Raw genomic sequence first — 20,466 nt, 5'->3', positions numbered from 1 at the left:
CCTTCTTTAATTCATTTCGCATTTGCTGTATAGTCGTATAACACTTTAAAACATCATATTCAGTAATTTTCTCTAATAACTTCACACTGAATTATGTCAGTATACAGTGCTCACATACATAATACTGCGCTTTTCACTAGATCCTTATCCCTTCTCAACTCAAAAGTTTATAGCTGCCTGTTAACAGCACATGTATCTTTATCTTTTGTTCTTCATCTTATCACAGAACCCATTAGAACACTAAGCACAAAGTAAGTGTTCATAAAATACTTGGTAATTGACATCGGCAACCAAAAGAGATAGCCAATGATGAATCATTCTCACAGAATATCTAGGCTAAATGCTAGGCTGCAGATACAGAATGTGCATAGCTTTTAAAGAGAATCTTTTAAAGCCATTTGGACCTTTTGACAGCATTTTATAGACGCAGATATGTGTGAACTGGTATGAGCATGAACAAAAGAGTCAAAACAATTTAGTCAAAAACACTTCCCCACACTAATCCTGTTGTGACATTGCTTTATTGGTTTTTCAGTGTTCATGCATGCTGTCAGAAAATTTCCATATTTTATTTTTATAAACCAAAGTCTAGGTTTTATAATTAAGTGATAAGTTTATTCAGTAAAAGTAACTGCCCACAAAATATTTAGAAAGAAGATCGTATTCCCTAAGAAAGCTAAAAGATCAGATCATTTGCAAAAGGAATTTCTACAGAAGACTTATAAGGCATATTTATACTTACTAGCCTAGGTCACTGTCTTTAATGCTTATATGATTATGGGGAGATATAATGGGTTTAGAATTTTCCTAGAGGCACTGGGTCAGAATTTTTCTCTTAAGGTAATTGGTGAATGGACATGATAAAGCTGGGGCTTTGACCTAATTAGCACCCTAACATTCCAGAAAACCAGCCAATGAAAGTGCCTTCTGAGGCCCAGTCAAGGCATTTGGTTTATGAGAACACTGTAATAAGTGCCAAGGTTACTTTAATGGCTCAGTTTCACAAACTTTTCTCCTCTGAGGTCTTATTACTGCTGCAGTCTGAAGCTTCTTTTAAATTGTTACCAAAATTAAGCTTGGTATGAAAAACATTTGGGATTCTCAGTGGAGCTTATCTACTGTCAGAAGCATAGTCAGGTTGAAAAATCAGTAACCATTTAAAGATGATGTTAGAAAAGCCAAGCAGTCAAATGTATAGCTCTATTCATGAAGTAGTTATTTTATATAATCAGAAGTATGAAATGATTGTCATAGAATTCTCATCAATTAAAAAATACTTCCTTATTCGAAAACAATTCAAAGTTGAGATGGCTTTGGTAAAAATAATTCTTGTTAAAAGTCCTTGAAAACCCCTGTTTTAAAATAAAGTAATACCTGGTTGAAGCAGAAGCTGTGGGCTCCTAATGTCTGACATTGCTCTTTGAGCTAAAGAGAGATTTGAGAAAATCTGTCCATGTATGATTTTTTTTTGGGGGAGAAAGCATTCAGTAATGTGTAACATATGAACAAATTATAGGAAAAAATAAGTACTCAGATGTTTGAATGTGTTTCTCTAACTCGTGTTTGTTGTTTATGAGAGATTTCTGTGCTTTTCTGGAAATCCATTCAAGATTTGCAGTAATAAATGGAAATTTCCTATTCACAGCGTGAATATCGTAAAGACTATGAGAAGTCAAAAACCATCTACACTGCACCTCTTGATATGCTCCAAGTCACTCAAGCTAAGAAATCTCAGGAAATTGCCAGTGATGTGGACTATAAGCACATCTTACACAATTACAGCTACCCGCCTGATAGCATCAACGTGGATCTTGCCAAGAAGGCTTATGCACTACAGAGTGATGTGAGTAATCAGTTTTTCTCTATTCCCTCTTTCTAAGGTAGAAACTGAAGTGATCTTTAAGTGGAGTCATGTTTTTGACAATTCTCAGAAGTGTCTGCATTGTCTTCTGTATGTAGCAAGTATGTAATGGGAAGATGACCTTTGTGGTTCTATGAGACCATGCCCTTCAGAGTTAGAGAGACGTGACTCTAGCATGAACCCATCACTATATCCCTTCCTTGTAAAACTAGAATGAAAGAATTGTTTTGAGAATTTGAATTCATGCGAAATACCTAGCTTAGTGTCAGGCCCTGGTGAAGTCTCAGTAAACATTCACTGTTATCATCACCATTGTCACAAAGATCTCCATTATTATCAACAATTTTTTTTATATAGGTAGCTATCTTGTCTACTTTTTGTTTCTTTGAGCTGGACTACTCTATAGACCTCATACATGCAGAGTCACTTGGTATTTGTCTTTTTGTTACTGGCTTAATTCACTTAATGTCATGTCCTCAACATTCATTCATGTTGCAGCATGTGTCAGAATTTCCTTCCTTCTTGAGGCTGAATAATATTCCATTATATGTATATACCAAGTTTTGTTTATCCATTTATCTTCCAGTGGACATTTGGTTTGCTTCCAACTTTTGGCTACTGCGAATAATGGTTCTATGAATGTAGATGACAAATATTTATTTGAGACCCTGCTCTCAATTCTTTTGAGTGTACATTCAGAAATGGAGTTGCTAGGTCACATGGTAATTCTATTTTTAATTTTTTGAGGAACCACTCTACTATTTTTTACAGCAACTGTACAATTTGAAATTCCCATTACTAACAATCTTACTTTATGCATTATTATCTTATTTAGCTCTTTAATTTTGCTATGTTTCTTTCTCCTAAGTAGATTGTAAGCCTCTCAAAGGCAGGAAACAAATAGTTTCTTGATTTTTTTTTAATTCCAATTAAAAAGGCCCACACTAAACAGCAATTTGAATTTTGTATCTAGAATGTGAGTTTTAGGTACCTCCTATAGCCAGACAATAAGAGTGGCCTATTATTTTAATAACATTGAGTAACTGTCCCCAAAATAGGAGTAATTCCAAATGATAATGACCTTCCATAAACAAATTAATGAGTGCGACTATTTTAATGCGCATTGTTAATCAACGCAGAAACACTCCTAAACTAATCATTACATATGAAGGGCAATGTGTGCAAACACATATTGCAAATTAACTACTATCATATCTTATCTAATTAGAAAATGAGCGAAATTATCCATCTTCAATGTGGCCTTCAGCCCTAATTTGACTTAGAGTTCTAGCGAGCAAACATTTCACATTTGATTATCTAAATATAACAATTTTATTTCTTCCTTGAAATACAGCTTGCAGGGTAGCATTTGTCCAGTTTGGAACTTGAGTTCCATAAACTTCCCTTCAGTTGGAAATAAGGATCAAATGGAATATATGCCAGCTAGAAGAGCAGTGATAACCTAAGGGCTGTTAAAATCTCTCACGAAGGAAATTTTTTAAATAACCTTAATGTACAGAGGAAGAAGCTTTTCAGAAATCCTAAAAACATCCTTTTGGGTAAAATGTTAAGGGTCTTATGAGTAAGGATGATGCTGAGCAAAGAACAGTAACCTTTCTCTTGGTGTTGTAGGTTGAATACAAAGCCGACTACAACAGCTGGATGAAAGGCTGTGGCTGGGTACCTTTTGGGTCCTTGGAAATGGAAAAGGCAAAGAGAGCTTCAGACATCCTGAATGAGGTAAAGCCGTCCTATGTGCTACATACAGAGAGAGAGTTGGGAACGTGCTATGTTAAAGCCCCCAAAACCACGCAAGCACCTTCTTTACTGCTTCATTCTCTAGTAATTGTTGCTGAGATTAAAAAAAACAAACAAACAACGTACCATATGCATGAATTACCCAGGTAGATAAGCATACCCCTTTATGTCACCAAAATCATTTAACCATTCATGATAAAAATATTTTTAAACAACTTTATCAAGGTATGATTTGCATGCCATAAAATTCACCTATTTGAAGTGCACACCTTGACAAGTTTTAATAAGTTCGTATAGTTGCACAGTCATCACCATAATTGAATTTTAAAATGCTTGTAGTATACCAAAGTTTCCTTGAAAAATTCCTGCTTCCATCTTCAACGCCAGGCAACCATAGATTTGCCTTCTTTCTCTATAGTTTTGCTTTTCTAGAAATTTCTTTTGTATTAGACTTTTTTGCACTTAGCACCATGTTTTTGCATGGGTCTGCAATATTTTCTGTATTACTGAGTAGTATTCCTTTGTATAGCTATATTGCAGTTTGGTTGTCTAACAGTGGAACATTCCCATTGCTGTCAGGCAAATCCATCATCAGGGAGGGTAGCCAAATAAAGAAGGAATAGAGGTGCTGAGTGAGGGTTTTCTTCCCACTCAAGTTTCTGTTCTGTGCTTTTGCTTGCTTTTGGTGAGCAACATTTTATCAGATTTTTTCAAAAAAGTTCTAGGTTGGTAGTTTTCAGAAGTCTGAAGCTGGGTGGTGCTACTTTGTACACAGAAGTGGGATGTATAATATGCACAAAGGAAGACGACCAGGAGACTAGATGGAGAAGAATATAGGAATGTAGCTAGCAGTTGCCAGCTTCCGATGAGAATACCTTCCAACATCGTCTTTCCTGTGGCTCCTCAGCACTTTAGTGACAACCTGTGTACTAAGCACACGGGGGCTGCAGAACAAAAGTCCTCCCTCTCCTACAGGAACCACTCGCTGTTACCCTAATTCTTCTGTTCCTCCTCCCTCAGCCAGAGAGCTTCTTTACTTCTCTACCTCGGTTGGAGTGACAGGAACTTGAGAACCTGTTAGTGACAGGCAAAGACAATCCAGATTTCCTTGTGTGCTTTTCTGGTAATCCTTTAGAAAACTTTGTGGTGTTTCTGGGTTCTGTTTAGCTGAGAATACCCTCTTTCATTTCATTTTTCATTTCATAAGCAAGAAACAAAGTCTGGTTCCTGAAAGTTGTATTGGGCTGTACTGCCCCAGACAATCCAAAATTAAGCCAATTTTTAAAACACTGGCTTCTGTATTGTATTCATCTTTTCCCCCAAGCCAACCAAGAATCTGTTTACATTTTAAAATCAGGAAAAATCCTCATCTCTCCAAAATAAATTTCAAGGATTTTTTATATATTAGCCTTCAGTGAGAGTAAAATTATTGTTTTTCTTTTTTAAATTCACCAAACAGAAAAAATACCGCCAACATCCAGACACTCTCAAGTTTACCTCGATTGAAGATGCTCCGATTATAGTACAGTCTAAAATCAACCAGGCTCAGAGAAGTGATGTAAGTATTAATCCTATCTGTATTTTAATAAATATTAATTAATACAAGTACATTTGTATTCCTACTATACTGATTACCTGTAGTTATTATGCAGTCTGAAGAGACTCAGTTTTGTGAGCAACTGTAATTCTCCCAGCCTTTCATTAATAAAGCATACCTAATTCATATCTTTAGAGTATTATGTATACTAGGTTCACTGTCCTTTCAGCCATTTAACATTGCCGTCCAAGGAGAAGGTAAGAGGGACTTCTCTTGACGACAAAAAACACTACAAACCTATTTCTAGAAAAGACCAGGAAAATGAACATAGGCAACACATCTTATGGAGGAGTCACATTGTAAGTCAGAGCTAAGACAGACATCATATAAACTACCCCTAAGTCCCATCAGTAACCCACAGATATAATATAGATGGTTTGTGTATCCTACCCAGTTAGCCTCTTCTGTGCTGACCAAAGTGTCTGCAGGTTAACATTTTTATCAGGTTACCTCCCTGGGCTAAGTTCCATGAGGTGCCCCTAACAAAATCCAGAGGTTCCTCAGGCATACCTAAGGACCTTTGCCAGGGCCGAACAGGGACCAAGATAGGGGACCCTGTACATTGCATATGAGACTTTGAAGGCCTACAGATCTTTGCGGGTGAATGTGGAGGTGACACAGGGAATGTCTTTCATAAAAAGCAACTCTCTGCAACATGATCACTCTGAAGTTATTTTCCTGTGTCATTTAACCCCTCTTCCCTACTTTGTTTGTTTATGCACTTTTTCCCTCTTTCAGGTTGCCTACAAAGCCAAAGGAGAAGAAGTGCTTCACAAATACAGTCTGCCACCAGACCTGCCCCAGTTCATCCAGGCTAAAGTTAATGCCTACAATATCAGTGAGGTGTGCACATGAGCTCAGCTGCTGATTGCATGTGAAGCCCTCTCTAAATGTGGCCTGAGTTGTATTCAGATGACTTTTTTTCTTTCAGAGTATGTACAAAACAGACTTGAAAGATTTGAGCAAGAAGGGATATGACCTGAGATCGGACGCGATTCCCATCAAAGCTGCCAAAGCTGCCAGGCAGGCGGCGAGTGATGTAAGTAGAGCCGGTGGTCACCTGTGTGTAACTAGAAAGTGTGGGCAGGGTGGACTTGTTATCCCCAAGTCACCATGTCTGTTGTCCCTAATTGGAAGTGAGCCCTTCTGAAAACTATTGAGAAGGGGAAATTCCCTAAATAGATTTGAGTTTTCCTGGGGGTTAGGATTTGTAGAATCTTTACTAGCCAGTTCTCATCAAACACCCTAAGTTAAAGGTCTCATCCATATTGCTACACAGATTCACGTTATTTCTCTCGTGGAAATAAGTCACTCACTGTTTAAATCCTTATAGCCTCCTAGTAGTAAGATTTTATCTCAAAACTTGCTTAATTTATATGAATTCCCTCTTTGCCTTACTTCTTTTTACTTCATTGCTTCCAGAGATGGATGAATTGGCCCCAAGTTTCACAGTAATCATTAGACTCATGAAAGTTAGGAATTTTGTTAGTCTTTGTTTCTTTTCCTTATCTTACTTTCACCCAGCTGTGGACTAGTTACTTTCCTCTTTGAGAGTTAAATCAAATTGACTCAAGCCCCTATCATTTGACCTAGAGCTGATGGAGTACCCTCCCCCTCAGCTTGCTGCAGATATTCTGAGGTTTATTGTCTTTTCATAACTCCAGCTCCTGGCTTGCACGTGATGATTTTGCTCTGGCTCACCTGGACTCCCCTACTCTAGATTCACTTCTCTTTCTGGTCTGCATGATCCAGAGATGGAACACAGTCCCCCGTTTTGGATTCCCCTTAAGTCCCAAGCACAACCTCACCGATTGTTTGAAATGAAGTTGACTTTGCACCAATGTAAATAAGTTACAATTGAATAATAAATATCTGTATCCTAAAAGCCCTGCCATCCAAAATTTCTTACCCACCCCCTTTCTCTGTGGGTACTCCTCCAGCTACTCCCCACCCCGACACATACACACAATCCTTCCTTCACGTCTCTGCTTCTCAGTTTCCCATGCTTCTTCCCAGATCTCCCCGAGCAAGTTCACTTCTTCTCACCTTCTTATTCAGAGCTGATTCGTGTTTTCATACAACTGGTTCTGGGTCTCTCTTTGGGTATCCAAAGACTCATTAAAATTCTACTGCTACTATAATTCTATCTCGTCACTGATGTGAATTATGGTTAACACCCCCAACCCAACCTCTCTTGGGTGGCAGAAGTAGCTATAGACAATCAAATGGGCTCGATATAACATTTTAATTTTACCAGGCTACATTTCAAACTGTATACAAATGAATATCTAATTGTTTGGTTATTGAAGTAATTTCTGGGGAGCTCCATTGCTTTAAATCATGGTCTCATTGTTCAGTAAAATCTTCATAACTACATTTTAAAATATGCCCACTTTTGTTTCCAATAGGTTCAGTACAAAAAAGATTACGAAAAAGCCAAAGGGAAAATGGTTGGCTTCCAAAGTCTCCAAGATGATCCTAAACTGGTTCACTATATGAATGTGGCCAAGATGCAGTCAGACCGGGAGTATAAAAAAGACTATGAGAAGACAAAGACGAAATACAACACGCCCCATGATATGTTCAACGTTGTGGCAGCTAAGAAGGCTCAGGACGTTGCCAGCAATGTCAACTACAAGCATTCTCTCCATCATTACACCTACCTGCCTGACGCCATGGACCTGGAGTTGTCTAAAAACATGATGCACATACAGAGCGATGTAAGTGACACTCCACCAGACAGTCCCCCTCTGAGGTCAGAACCTGTGTGAGATCCTACCACTCAGGGCACTTACTCCTCTTCTTTCCCATTGCTGTAGAACGCCTACAAGGAAGACTACAACACCTGGATGAAAGGCATAGGCTGGATACCTATTGGCAGTCTGGATGTAGAAAAAGTTAAGAAGGCGGGTGATGCCCTGAACGAAAAGAAGTACAGACAACATCCAGACACCCTCAAATTTACGAGCATTGTGGACTCCCCAGTTATGGTCCAGGCAAAACAGAACACAAAACAAATCAGTGATGTAAGTACAATGAAAGAAAGGGGGCAAAGAACGGAGGGAGGCTTTAACAAAATAAACAGCCGCTCAATTTTTTTATTCTTCTGAGCCAATAATTTTCCTTGTATTTAATTTAAAAATAAAAATTAAAATTATTTTTAGTTTGGGCACTAATATTTTCATTTTCTTCTATCTTGCTATTTTCTTTCCTTTTTAAAACCTCCTTTTTAACTTCCTTTGAAATACTGCTATTGGATAAATTTGTCATGATGAACAAGTTCTGTAGTACTGCACATGTGTGCCTGTGTGCACATACACACAAAACTTAAGCTTAAGTCCCAGACACTTTGGCAAATATATCATATTCAATTCTATATTAAGTTGCTTATATTTGCTTTTCATATGTAAAATACTAACACAGGGAAGTAACTCATATGGGTATATGATTTTGCGTCTCAGAATTCATCATATATAAATATTATAGAGACTTTCAAAACCTTAGGTCTTAGAGATTAGTATATTGTTTGTCTGCCTGTCCATGAACAATGTATATGATCTGGCTAAAGTGAGATCCAAAGGAAAGTTAGATAGAAGAATTAAAGGGATATAAAAAGCATTAATTTATTAATTTATTGAATGAATGTTTTTGAATACCTTCCCTGTGCCAGGCACTGTATTATATGTTGAGGGTATAAAGATGACATAGACAAAGATTAGTGAGATACAGGATATGACAAAGATATAAGATAGGAGTATAAAATGGCATGGACGAAACCAGAGCATTGTCCTACTGAGAGGTGAATGCTACAGGAGAGGTATGTGCCAAATAAATATAAGGGAAGAGGTAACTGCCTGCCAAGGCTTCCCTGGCAAATAAGGGAAGGGTGCATTCTTGGCAAAAGAAAAAAACAGAAGGACCGTCAAGAGGTAATGAGTGGAAGGACAATGAAGGGTTTGGGATTGTTATTTCATCATTGAGGGTCTTGTGTCCTAATTTATACTCTGGACATCGTGGGGTGGGTAATGGGAAGTATTGAAGATCTTAATCCTTGGAGTTGCATTATCAGACTTGTGTTCTAAAAGATAGCTCTGACAAGTGCTGAGATTGCATTGTTGAGGGGAGAGATTGGAGGTAAGGGGGTGGATTAAAAGCTCTGACAGAAATCTAACAGAAGGCTCATTTGGGCTTCAACTAAAGCAGTAGCAATGGGAAAGGAGATGTGTGGAAGGTAGAACTGATGAGATTCTGTGAATGCTGTGAAAGCTTAGCTATGGTTTCTACAGGCAGTGAGGAAGTAAAGATAGCTCTTGGATTTCTGGAATGAATTATTTAGTATTTGAAGGTTCAAATAGATATCAGCCACTTTAGACTTTATTTATGATAAATGCATACCGGTTTATATGTGATGTTGTACATAGACGTGCCTAGGGATTTATAGGATTAATGACAGTCGGGATTGGTAATCTACTTGTGATTTCAGTTGGGTTTTAGTTTTAGAAATTAAGCAATTTCTTTTCTATTACCAAGAAGAGGATACAAGTTCTATACCATGCACTTAGATGTCTTTCAGACATCTGTAAAAGGATAAAGTACGGTAAATATGAAATGGTAAACCTTTTGAGTACACTGGGTTTATGTATAAGCGCCTTCATATACTGAAGAAATTACCATGTGGTTTTACTGCTGCAATTATAATTGGAAAGTTTTTAGCAGAAGTGAAAGACTCATTCTAACTGCCATTTTCTAAGACCTTAAGAAATTTTAATGCCACTAGCAAACGCTGAACGTTTCTGGCTTGGGTGAATCCTGTTTATTCATAATAGGGTTTCACATTTGAACTTATTTTCTATTCATCTCAGTCAAAGATGCCTGTTTTCTATTTTTCTCTCTATTTTAATACACAAAGCTTTGGGATCTTTCTAAAGACAAAATGTTTGAGTTTTTTAAAAATAGGAAAATACCTTTCATGATTTTTAACAATAGGAATCGTGGTGGACTGTGCTAAGTGTGCAATTAAAGCCTTTTCCGTTTTTGTGCTATCTTTAATGCATTTTATTTTTGTGATTGTGTGTTGCAGATCTTATACAAAGCTAAAGGAGAAGATGTGAAGCATAAATACACTATGAGTCCTGATCTTCCTCAGTTTCTCCAGGCCAAGTGCAACGCTTACAATATAAGTGATGTAAGTAGGGTTTTTGATAGTGTGTGAAATCCAGACATGATGGTAAAATAATAGAATTTTAGAGTAGAATGTGGCCTTGCTAATTATTTAGGTCAGTTTCCTACACACCCCGTATGAAGCCTATCTCCTGATGATGGCTCTCGCCTCTTGAGTCAGCCTTTTCCAGGGCAAGAAAACTCAAAAGGATATACCATTTTCCCTTACATGGAGCCCAACATCTGTTCCTCTAAAACTTCGGCTTATTTTTCCTAGTTTTGCAAATAGAGAAAGTTATTTTCCTGCAGAAACATAGGAATAAATGAAATCCTTTTATTACAATAATACTGAAGTTTCTAAAGCTAACCACTTGGTCTTCCCTTGACCTTCCTTTCATAAGACTAGACAACTTCATTTTCTGCAGTTGGTCCTCACATACCAGGGTTTCCAGAATCTTTATTCTAGATCCACTCCAGTTTCTCAGTATTCTGCTTCAGTATGTAGCCAAACCAGGTTTGGGTGAGTAATTGGTACAGAGTCCTATAATTTCATGCTACACAAAGTGTGATATTTTGCTAACGTGACTTCCTAAAACAGAACATGCGTTAGGAGATTCCTTTACTGTATAGCTGGAAAAGAATAAAACAATCCCAGCAACTGAGGAATCACTTTGGCTGATTAATACACAGCATGCTGACATCCTTTTTCCTTTTATATCCCAGGTCTGTTATAAACGGGACTGGCATGATTTAATAGCCAAGGGCAACAATGTGCTGGGTGACGCTATTCCCATCACTGCAGCCAAAGCATCCAGAAACATTGCCAGCGATGTAAGTAAAAATTTTAGGTGAAATGTGGGTGATTGCCTTTTTAAACGGTAATTAAATGTGTGCTTGTCTAAATGATAAAACAGTATGTTGAATTAATGACATTCAAATTCTCCACAAAATATTGTTTTGAAAACCTGTCACTTTTTCAACATTCTGTGATTCTTTTCAGTTGACCCCACTTGGTAGAGCTGTCATAAATCTGAAAGCCACTTTCTCCCCGATTCATAGCCCAAATTACCTTTACTGACACATTACCCTGACAGCCCACATTTATTTTCAGTGTGAACACCCTAACTGGCACTAACACATTAAATTCAGATGACTGCCTGCATTATAATTGTATTAAGAAGATTGCAAAGATGTTATATAAAATGTAAAGATCTTATAAACCAAATGGTTAAAAGGCCCATTTTTCTAGAATATAATTTTGGCTTATGTAAATTGATGCCCATTTCATCTGTAATAGGAAAAGCATACACTTACATTTCTTCCCGTCATTGAAACTCAAAAATTTCAACAAGCAAGCATGCCCTGTAGACTTCACTGTCACATACTATTTTGGAGGCTTACAATCGCGGTTTAGGAAAAAAGGAGAAAGAAACCACCCATGTGTACAGACCGCTTGGGAGCTAGCGGTGTAAGAATTCTACAACTTTCCTTGTAGGGATGCCACTGAAAATGTGTTCTTCAAAGATTTGTACACTGTTATGAAATAAATTTCTAGTTTAAGGACAAAGTGAAAGTCTAAAGTACGACATTATCTTTTTTATTTTTTATTTTTATTTTTTTTAGAGCTTGCACAGAGGTTTGTCTAACATGCCTAGAAATGAAATGTCTTGATAATCCGATTGCCTGCTAAACTCTTATTTATAAATCAGTGCATATGTGACAAGAGCAGGGTATCTGCAGAGTTTAGGTGGATTTGCATTCGCTTACCTAAAAATTGAGGTTTTGACCTGTTATATACAGTACGACTCAATCTACATCCCACTGCCAGTTCCAACAGTGAGATACCATGGGCTGCAGAGCTTTTGTAGTTAGGTCTTTACTGATGGGGAAAGCTCACAGCCATTCCTGCCCTTACTGCAGCTCTTTAATTCCTCTGTAGCTGCTTCAGCAGTGAGCTTGGAAAGTACCTGCTGAGAAATTGGTGGGGAAGGCCCAGCTCCCTGCCCAAGCATCTAAATTGATGCCACCTAGAAAGAAGAGGGTTTTTATTTTATTTGGTCAGCCTGAGACAACAAAATAATGTTTTCTACCCCCACCCCAAGAAAAACTGAGTGTGAACTTGCACATGGAATCCTTTAGAGTTTCTTCTGCATCTGTTACATACATATCACTTGGCCAATGGGAAAAGCAAATGGAAGATTTTCTTAATTTCTAATATTCTGTGATGTATGATAACATTCTATGATGGTGATAATATATTGGCTTGGGAAAATTCACATCCCTAGGAAACCAAGAGGTATTGGCCTTATGTTTTGAATGTGTCTTGTTTATACTAAGCATGAAAATTCAACCGGCTTTACGTAAAGTTCTACATGCAAATGCATTTGTAGGATTTATAGCAAAGAAAGAAACGGGGCTTGAATTTATCATGCTACCCACTTGTAACCCAGCAGTATTGGATATAAATGTTTTCAGTCTGAACTTTCTGGAGGCAAATGGGGGTGGGTGGGTATGTTTTGCACTTCTTGTATAATCTCCCAGGAAGTCACAATGTTCTAAGTGCCTTTGTGTATGAATATACTTGCTATACCTATCAATGCCTAGGACTTTGCTAACCAAATTTTCCTTTGCAGTATAAATACAAGGAAGCTTATGAGAAGGCAAAGGGGAAGCATGTGGGTTTTAGAAGCCTCCAGGATGATCCCAAGCTGGTCCATTATATGAACGTGGCAAAGTTGCAGTCAGATCGTGAATACAAGAAGAACTATGAGAACACCAAAACCAGCTACCATACCCCTGGGGACATGGTTAGCATTACTGCTGCAAAGATGGCCCAGGATGTTGTCACCAACGTCAACTACAAACAGCCGATACATCATTACACATACCTACCCGATGCCATGAGTCTTGAGCATACCAGGAATGTGAATCAAATTCAGAGTGATGTAAGTATGTATAACATAACAGACCCAGAAATGTTGGTGCTTGAGGGACAATCATTTCCTCCCATTTTAGTTGACTTCACAATACAGTGATATTTGAAAAGTGCATTTTTCAGGGCACCTGGATGGCTCAGTCAGCTAAGTGTCCAACTCTTGATTTTGGCTCAGGTCATGATCCATAGTCATGAAATTGAGCCCCAGGTCCAGTTTGGCATGGTGCCTGCTTGGGATTCTCTCTCTCTCTCTCTCTCTGTCTCAAAAGAAAAAATATATATATAATAAACAATCATTATTGAAAGACTAACAAATGCATGGTAGACAAGCTATGTTTTTCCTGGCTTTCTGTGTTCCTATTGAAGTCATTGACATTGTCTTTATTATGGATCAAAGGTAAAACTTATTCCACTAAGTATATAAACCACCTTGATTCTCAACAAGAGGAAATGGTTGCTGCTTAAGTGCTGATATTCTTTATTCTTCTGAACCCAGAAAAGTTTTTTTTTCTTTTTTTAACCAAAAATCACACTCTCATGCATGTTAATCTATGTAATGAGTCATCTAAAATGAACCAGGAAGGCTTTGTGATTGCAGCATGATTCATGGAGAGCTGCATGGGGAGGGTGTTTAATATTCAGGGCATTTCCTTCTGCAGGAACCAGATTTCTGTAAGAATCATCCTCTGTAAGGGAAGATATGGTATTCATTTATAGTTGCTTAATAAAGGTGTCTCTCCCCAGCTGAGACCAGGAATAGCCTAGGTGGGCAGTATGGGTGAAATTCAAAGTGGTGGGGTTTTCAGTGAAATCAAAAAGAAAGCCCAATTTATTGTTGAAAGAGAAATCTTTTTTTTTTTTTTAGTATTACCCATGGAAATATGTGGCCTAGATTCTCTCTGCACTGTATAATGCACTCTAACAACAGACTGCTTTTTCTTATTACCAAATTCTGGGTAAGAAGCTCAGTGGCAGACATAGTGAAAAGCTTCTTTATAGACATGAGCATGCTGAAAGTGTTGCTATTCATTTCCTTTGGATAGAATTGAAGGTTTCAGAGACATCTTTTGAGTATTCTGTTGGATATCTCCTCATATGAGATTACTCTTTTACAGAATGTATATAAAGACGAGTATAACAACTTCTTCAAAGGCATTGGATGGATCCCTATTGGTTCTCTAGAGGTTGAGAAGGTCAGGAAAGCAGGTGATGCTTTAAATGAGAGGAAGTATCGACAGCACCCAGATACCATCAAGTTCACAAGTGTGCCTGATTCCATGGGCATGGTTTTGGCTCAGAAGAACACAAAGCAGCTAAGCGATGTAAGTAGTTTCCCTTCAAAAGGGTTTGTCCATGAATAACACCCACTCCACCATCCTTCTTTAATCCAACACTTGAAGGTGCATCTGTGTTAGCATATCAACTGCTTTCAGGGTAGAATAAGAAGGTTTCACTTTTGAAGCAACTTGGAACTTGAACATAAAGAGAACAGGGAAGGGAGAAGGAGGATTTTCCAAAGTTGCTTTATTTTCCAAATATAGAGAATATGTACTATTTATAAGCAGACCCCTATCATTATACACATGAAATGAAATAAAATGATTACTCTTATCATCTGTAATTCCATCTGAATGGTAAACCAAGCTATTTATTGCTCTGAGTTGCAACCGTTCTACCTGGTTACACGGGGAGAAGGAGCAATGTCCTAATCCTCTTGCATAAGAGCTCTGTGTTCTGAAAAGCAATCCCGAGAGTGGCCTCTGGGGAGGAGGTAAGCAGTTTACTTTCAGAGTCAGCTGAGTCTCATTTCTGAGCCCAGGTCTATCTGGACCCTTGCTATCTCTACCCTTGGTAGAACCTAATCACAATATTTGGTGCTTCATCTCATTTGATAATTTCAAGTTCTGTTAAAATACCTCCACCAGAAAGAGAAGAGTAAGTAAAAAGCAAAGATGTGTATTCTTAGCCCCAGATATTAGAAGGTGGGGAATGCTTTGCTTGGCTCAGATCTGAGGATTATCTGTGGATTTTCTCAGGCCAGTCTCTGCTTTCACATTACCATGGATACTTTGAGATTAATTCTTTTTTAGTGGCAATAAATATGTAAATTCTTTTGATTTCTTTTGTACCGAGTGAGAGACTCACTGTGTTTTTCCAGTGAGCTAGGAGAACTGCACACTCACTAATTGTCTTCCCCATCCCAATAAATGCCATCAACATCTACCCAGTTACTCAAGCCAGAAACCTGGATGTTATTACTGATGTCTCCCTGTGTGATCCCTCCATCAATGCATCTGCTGAGCTAGCCTCCTAAATCTCTCCCAGCACCCTATGGAGCACTTTTCTGTCTTCCAGCTGCCCACAGTCCTAGTTTGGGCTTCCATATCTCTCATGGACACTTGCATGGTATCTGGACTCCCTGTCTGGGGTCACCCATGACCACCAGAAGAGCTATCTTAAAATATAAATCACATCCCTCTTACACTTTAAACTTTTTAGTAACTGCTCCTTGAACATCTAAACTTGTTACCTTGGCTGAAAAGGCCCTCAGTTCTGTGGCCATGTTCCCCATCCTGTTGAAGTCTGCCAGACTCCCTCAGCACACTCTAGCTCTGTGACACAGGCTGCCTTCAGTCCCTCACTCTGGCCGTGCCCTTTCCAGACTCGAGAGCTCTGCTTTGGCCTGGACTCCTCCCCTTTCTTCGTCTGGGCATAAATGTCACCTGCTTAGAGAGCCTTTGCTGACCATCCTTGTTTCTTTCCTAAAGTTATTCTATTTACAACATATCATACACTCTAGCTCTTCCAGTTTACATTTTTATTCTCTGTCTCCTCTACTGCACTATAACCTTCAAGAAGACATGTCTGCCTTTTTCAACAATTTACACGCAGAAACCTATCCCCCTACCTAGCCCATAGTGCTGCCCAGTAAATATTGGTGGAATAAGCAAATGGATAGGTCTGCTAACATCCTGCCATTTGATAGTACAGGTATTTGACTTGCATATGGCAAAACATGAATTATAACCTTCCTTTTTAAAGGAGTGTATGCTTGATGAAACTTACATTATGTTAACTAATGACATTTGCATGCTGCCTCCTTTGTTTGTAGTTGAACTACAAAATAGAGGGAGAGAAACGGAAGCATAAGTACACTATGGACCCTGAATTGCCTCAGTTTATTCAGGCCAAGGTCAACGCCTTGAACATGAGTGATGTGAGTATTTGGCCTGGTGCCAGTCTAATATTGCTAACATGGGCCTCCTCTTTTCAGTTCTGTATAATTCTAGCAGTGAGAATTTTAAGGAGTATGGACCTTTTGAGTCTCTGTTGGAAAGTCATTGTGAAAACATGACTGCTGGTTAAACCTGAGGCTCCTCACCCCCTCCCCTGTCCTTGGAATGTCCATTCTGCCCACCATTCCCACAGTAGGAGACATTTTCAAGGATGCAGCCTTGATAGAGCAGTATGTTGTTGGGACCATCTGACTGGCATACGTGACTGAACCCAGTTAAGGCCTCTGTATAAACTTTGAAGATTGTGGTGGGCAGGTGAGGAGATCTACTTGTCTCATGGCCGCCCACGACAAGCCTTGTGTGTAAGTTCCCTTGTTTATTAAACCTGTCACCTGCCAATCTGCAGTGGTCTCCCTCTTTGTTCGGTCTCACCTTGCCCTCCATGTATGGGGGCCAATTTTTAAATCAGTCAACAGTAATGAATAGTCTGTAATAAGCACAAGTATTGCTTTGTCTAATTTTTGTTTCAGTCATTAAAACTTGTATAAAAGTTTATTATTAATTTTCTTTAGAAACTCTTTTTTGGCATATAAATAGCCTCTTGGGTAGTCTAGATACATAATTGGTGGTGATGTTTAAATTTACTATTATGAGTTGTTTCCTTTTGCTTTAAAAAAAGTTGGTAAATTCTAACTTAAAAATGTAATCAAACCTGGATAAAATTGTTCATTTCTAAAGATGTCTTAGTCATTCTTCCTAACATTCTAGGCTCTTTTGTCTCCAAATAAAATTTTTTGGTACTCATTTCTATACTTTTGGTTTATTTAAATTTTTTTCTGCTTTTGTAAGTAATATTTAAGCATTAATTAAATCTGGGTGGTACTACATCTGAATGTTTTATTTTAGTTTTCATACCTTTCTATAAGATTAAATTGCTTCATTATAAAAAATACAAGAAAATTAAAGTATTACATGCTTATTATAGAAAAGTTTGAAAATGTAGAAATATATTCAAGTAGAATAATAAAATAATAAAATACTCTTTCCTTTTTTCAAGGCTCATTATAAAGCAGACTGGAAGAAAACTCTTGCTAAGGGCTATGATTTGAGACCAGATGCCATTCCAATTGTTGCTGCAAAAAGTTCAAGAAATATTGCTAGTGATGTAAGTCTAATCTGAAAGTAGAAAACTCTTCTTCTATTTTTAAAACCTTTACATGGTATACGAGGATATATGAGGTAAATTAGGAAATAAAATATTATAGTATTAAAATATTTCCTAACATCCTAAGTGCCAATGAATTATATTACTTTGCTTTAAAATCTTTATTTTTTTTAAATTTTTTTTAAATGTTTATTTATTTTTGAGACAGAGAGAGACAGAGCATGAACGGGGGAGGGTCAGAGAGAGAGGGAGACACAGAATCTGAAACAGGCTCCAGGCTCTGAGCTGTCAGCACAGAGCCTGACGCGGGGCTTGAACTCACGGACCACGAGATCATGACCTGAGCCGAAGTCGGACGCTTAACCGACTGAGCCACCCAGGCGTCCCTAAAATCTTTAGAAATTCAATACAAAAAGAAAATTTTTTAAACTGTGAAAAATGTTTGGTACTCTCATTGAAGTTGGAAACTGCTTTTTATTTGAATTTTTTTTTCAAGAAAAAAACTTTGGCATACTAAAATGTCACTAAGTCAAAAAAAGTCTCCAAGTATTTTAAAAGAATAAAATTTTTTAACATAATTTTCACAAAGAAAAAATATGATAAAATATAGGGGCACCTGGGTGGCTTAGTTGGTTAAGCATCCGACTTTGACTCAGGTCATAATCTCACGGTCCGTGGGTTCGAGACCTGCATCAGGCTCTGTGCTAACAGGTCAGAGCCTGGAGCTTGTTTCGGATTCTGTGTCTCCCTCCCTCTCTGCCCTCCCCTGCTCACACTCTCTCTGTCTCTGTCTCTCTCTCTCTCTCAAAAAATAAACATTAAAAAAAATTTTAAAACTGATAAAATATGGAAAACCAGGAAGAATTATAGATTTAAATGAGAGGATTTTAGTTACTTACCTACTTATTTACTTTTTATAAGTTAAGTTATATTTTCTATGAGTTGATATAATAACTTGGTAGAGTAAAAATTCATTTGGAGTTGAATACACTAATTTGTATAAGAGCTCTGCTGAAATTTACTCAGGATTACACAAGTACTTTATAAAATAATGCAGTTCTTTTTGGAATTGATTATTAAAAAATATATATACACCAAATCCTTACTAGACTTTTCAGGAACCTTTGAGAATACTCAAAGAATCTACTTATAAATAATCTAGATGTAAACCACAAATTACCCCATTCTTAATTATCCCCAGAGCAAATCTCAAGACCCTCCATTAGAAATACTTTCCTAGTTATTTATTTAAAAATACTAAAAAACTTAGATGTTACCTGCATTCAGACCAAATTTGGCTATTGCTTAATTTGTTACGTAAATTCAGTATAACACTTTAGTATTTCCTGTAATTGACCCTATCAACCTTCTGTCTGTTTGTCTTTCTGTTTAATATAGTTCAAGTATAAAGAGGCTTATGAGAAAGCCAAAGGCAGGCAAATTGGATTTCTCAGTCTTCAGGATGATCCTAAACTGGTTCATTACATGAATGTAGCCAAAATCCAGTCAGATCGTGAGTACAAAAAGGGCTACGAAGCCAGCAAGACCAGGTATCACACACCCTTGGACATGTTCAGCGTGACAGCAGCCAAGAAATCTCAGGAGGCTGTTACCAACACCAACTACAGACAACCCTTCCACAGCTACACTCTGCTGCCTGATGCCTTGAATGTGGAGCATTCCAGGAATGCAATGCAGATCCAAAGCGATGTACGTAACAGTCAATACATTGTGGGCATAGAATTAGTTATCCGTTTATAGCCGGTGGGAGGGACAAACAAGAAATTGGCAATTCCATTTACTTCATCTTAAACCTGGCCGGACTCACTATAATTAGGGATCCTCTCCAGAATTTGGAGTTTTAGAATTTCACTCATGTGAACTATATATAGCTTTAACATTTTTGTTTTAGTTAGTGTGTGTGTGTGTGTGTGTGTGTGTGTGTGTGTGTGTGTGTTAGACACAGTATATGATATATTCTGTGAAAAGCTAAGAGGTTCAAATGAGTGCAATATACTGTCTTTCCAGTGTAAAATTCTTCTACCTTTTCCTACAAGAAAGTTAAATTTAAAAAGGAATTATTGGGTCAGGTTTTCCTGTTCAAAATCACCAAGAATTCAATCACTTTGTAATTTGGTTTCTTTTCCAAAAGATGGCAGGGAATAAAAAGCAGGTTACTCTCTTTTCCCTCTTTTTTTTTCCTTTTTGATAATGAGTAAATTATCTAGCCAAAGAAACTCACGCTCTGTTTCTGAAATGAAAATGTCCTTTTTCATTGTAAAGAATCTATATAAATCCGACTTCACCAACTGGATGAAAGGGATCGGCTGGGTCCCAATAGAGTCACTGGAGGTGGAGAAGGCGAAGAAAGCAGGAGAGATTCTTAGTGAGAAGAAGTATCGCCAGCATCCTGAGAAGCTGAAGTTCACCTATGCCATGGACACAATGGAACAAGCACTTAACAAAAGCAACAAACTGAATATGGATAAGGTAAGAACCCAACTGCTGGCCTCATTCCAAGAACCCTCATAGAACTCAAGTCATGAGCCTGGCAGTGCCACTATAATCTTCATCAGCATTTTTAATCTTTGTGATGGTCTTGGTGGTGGTGGGAGGGGGAATTCTGTAACTTTCATCATGTCTAGAGAGCTCTCACATACACTGATCCTCAGACCATCTGTGTGCACTACTCAGAGGGTGTGACAGAACTGCAAAACTCCATGTGGTGTGAGGTTGGGGCAACATGGCATGTGC

At 37.9% G+C, this 20,466-nt stretch overlaps 1 protein-coding gene across 1 annotated transcript in view; it reads left to right on the top strand.

Annotated features, from left to right (window-relative positions):
- NEB (nebulin) overlaps positions 1 to 20,466 on the top strand; it is a 223,788-nt gene that overhangs the window by 35,892 nt on the left and 167,430 nt on the right. The window contains exons 26-40 of the mRNA XM_042948758.1: positions 1,646 to 1,843; positions 3,494 to 3,601; positions 5,079 to 5,177; positions 5,955 to 6,059; positions 6,148 to 6,255; positions 7,625 to 7,936; positions 8,036 to 8,242; positions 10,297 to 10,401; positions 11,100 to 11,207; positions 13,010 to 13,321; positions 14,427 to 14,633; positions 16,424 to 16,528; positions 17,605 to 17,712; positions 19,111 to 19,422; positions 19,996 to 20,202. Of these exons, the coding sequence (XP_042804692.1) occupies positions 1,646 to 1,843; positions 3,494 to 3,601; positions 5,079 to 5,177; positions 5,955 to 6,059; positions 6,148 to 6,255; positions 7,625 to 7,936; positions 8,036 to 8,242; positions 10,297 to 10,401; positions 11,100 to 11,207; positions 13,010 to 13,321; positions 14,427 to 14,633; positions 16,424 to 16,528; positions 17,605 to 17,712; positions 19,111 to 19,422; positions 19,996 to 20,202 (2,601 nt within the window). The remainder of the gene's footprint in view (positions 1 to 1,645; positions 1,844 to 3,493; positions 3,602 to 5,078; positions 5,178 to 5,954; positions 6,060 to 6,147; positions 6,256 to 7,624; positions 7,937 to 8,035; positions 8,243 to 10,296; positions 10,402 to 11,099; positions 11,208 to 13,009; positions 13,322 to 14,426; positions 14,634 to 16,423; positions 16,529 to 17,604; positions 17,713 to 19,110; positions 19,423 to 19,995; positions 20,203 to 20,466) is intronic.

The sequence above is a fragment of the Panthera leo genome, chromosome C1 (genome assembly GCF_018350215.1).
Source record: "Panthera leo isolate Ple1 chromosome C1, P.leo_Ple1_pat1.1, whole genome shotgun sequence".
NCBI classification, from domain to species: Eukaryota; Metazoa; Chordata; class Mammalia; order Carnivora; family Felidae; genus Panthera; species Panthera leo.
The sequence above is the reverse complement of the archived record's forward strand: the minus strand, read 5'-3'. Positions and strand labels throughout refer to the sequence as shown.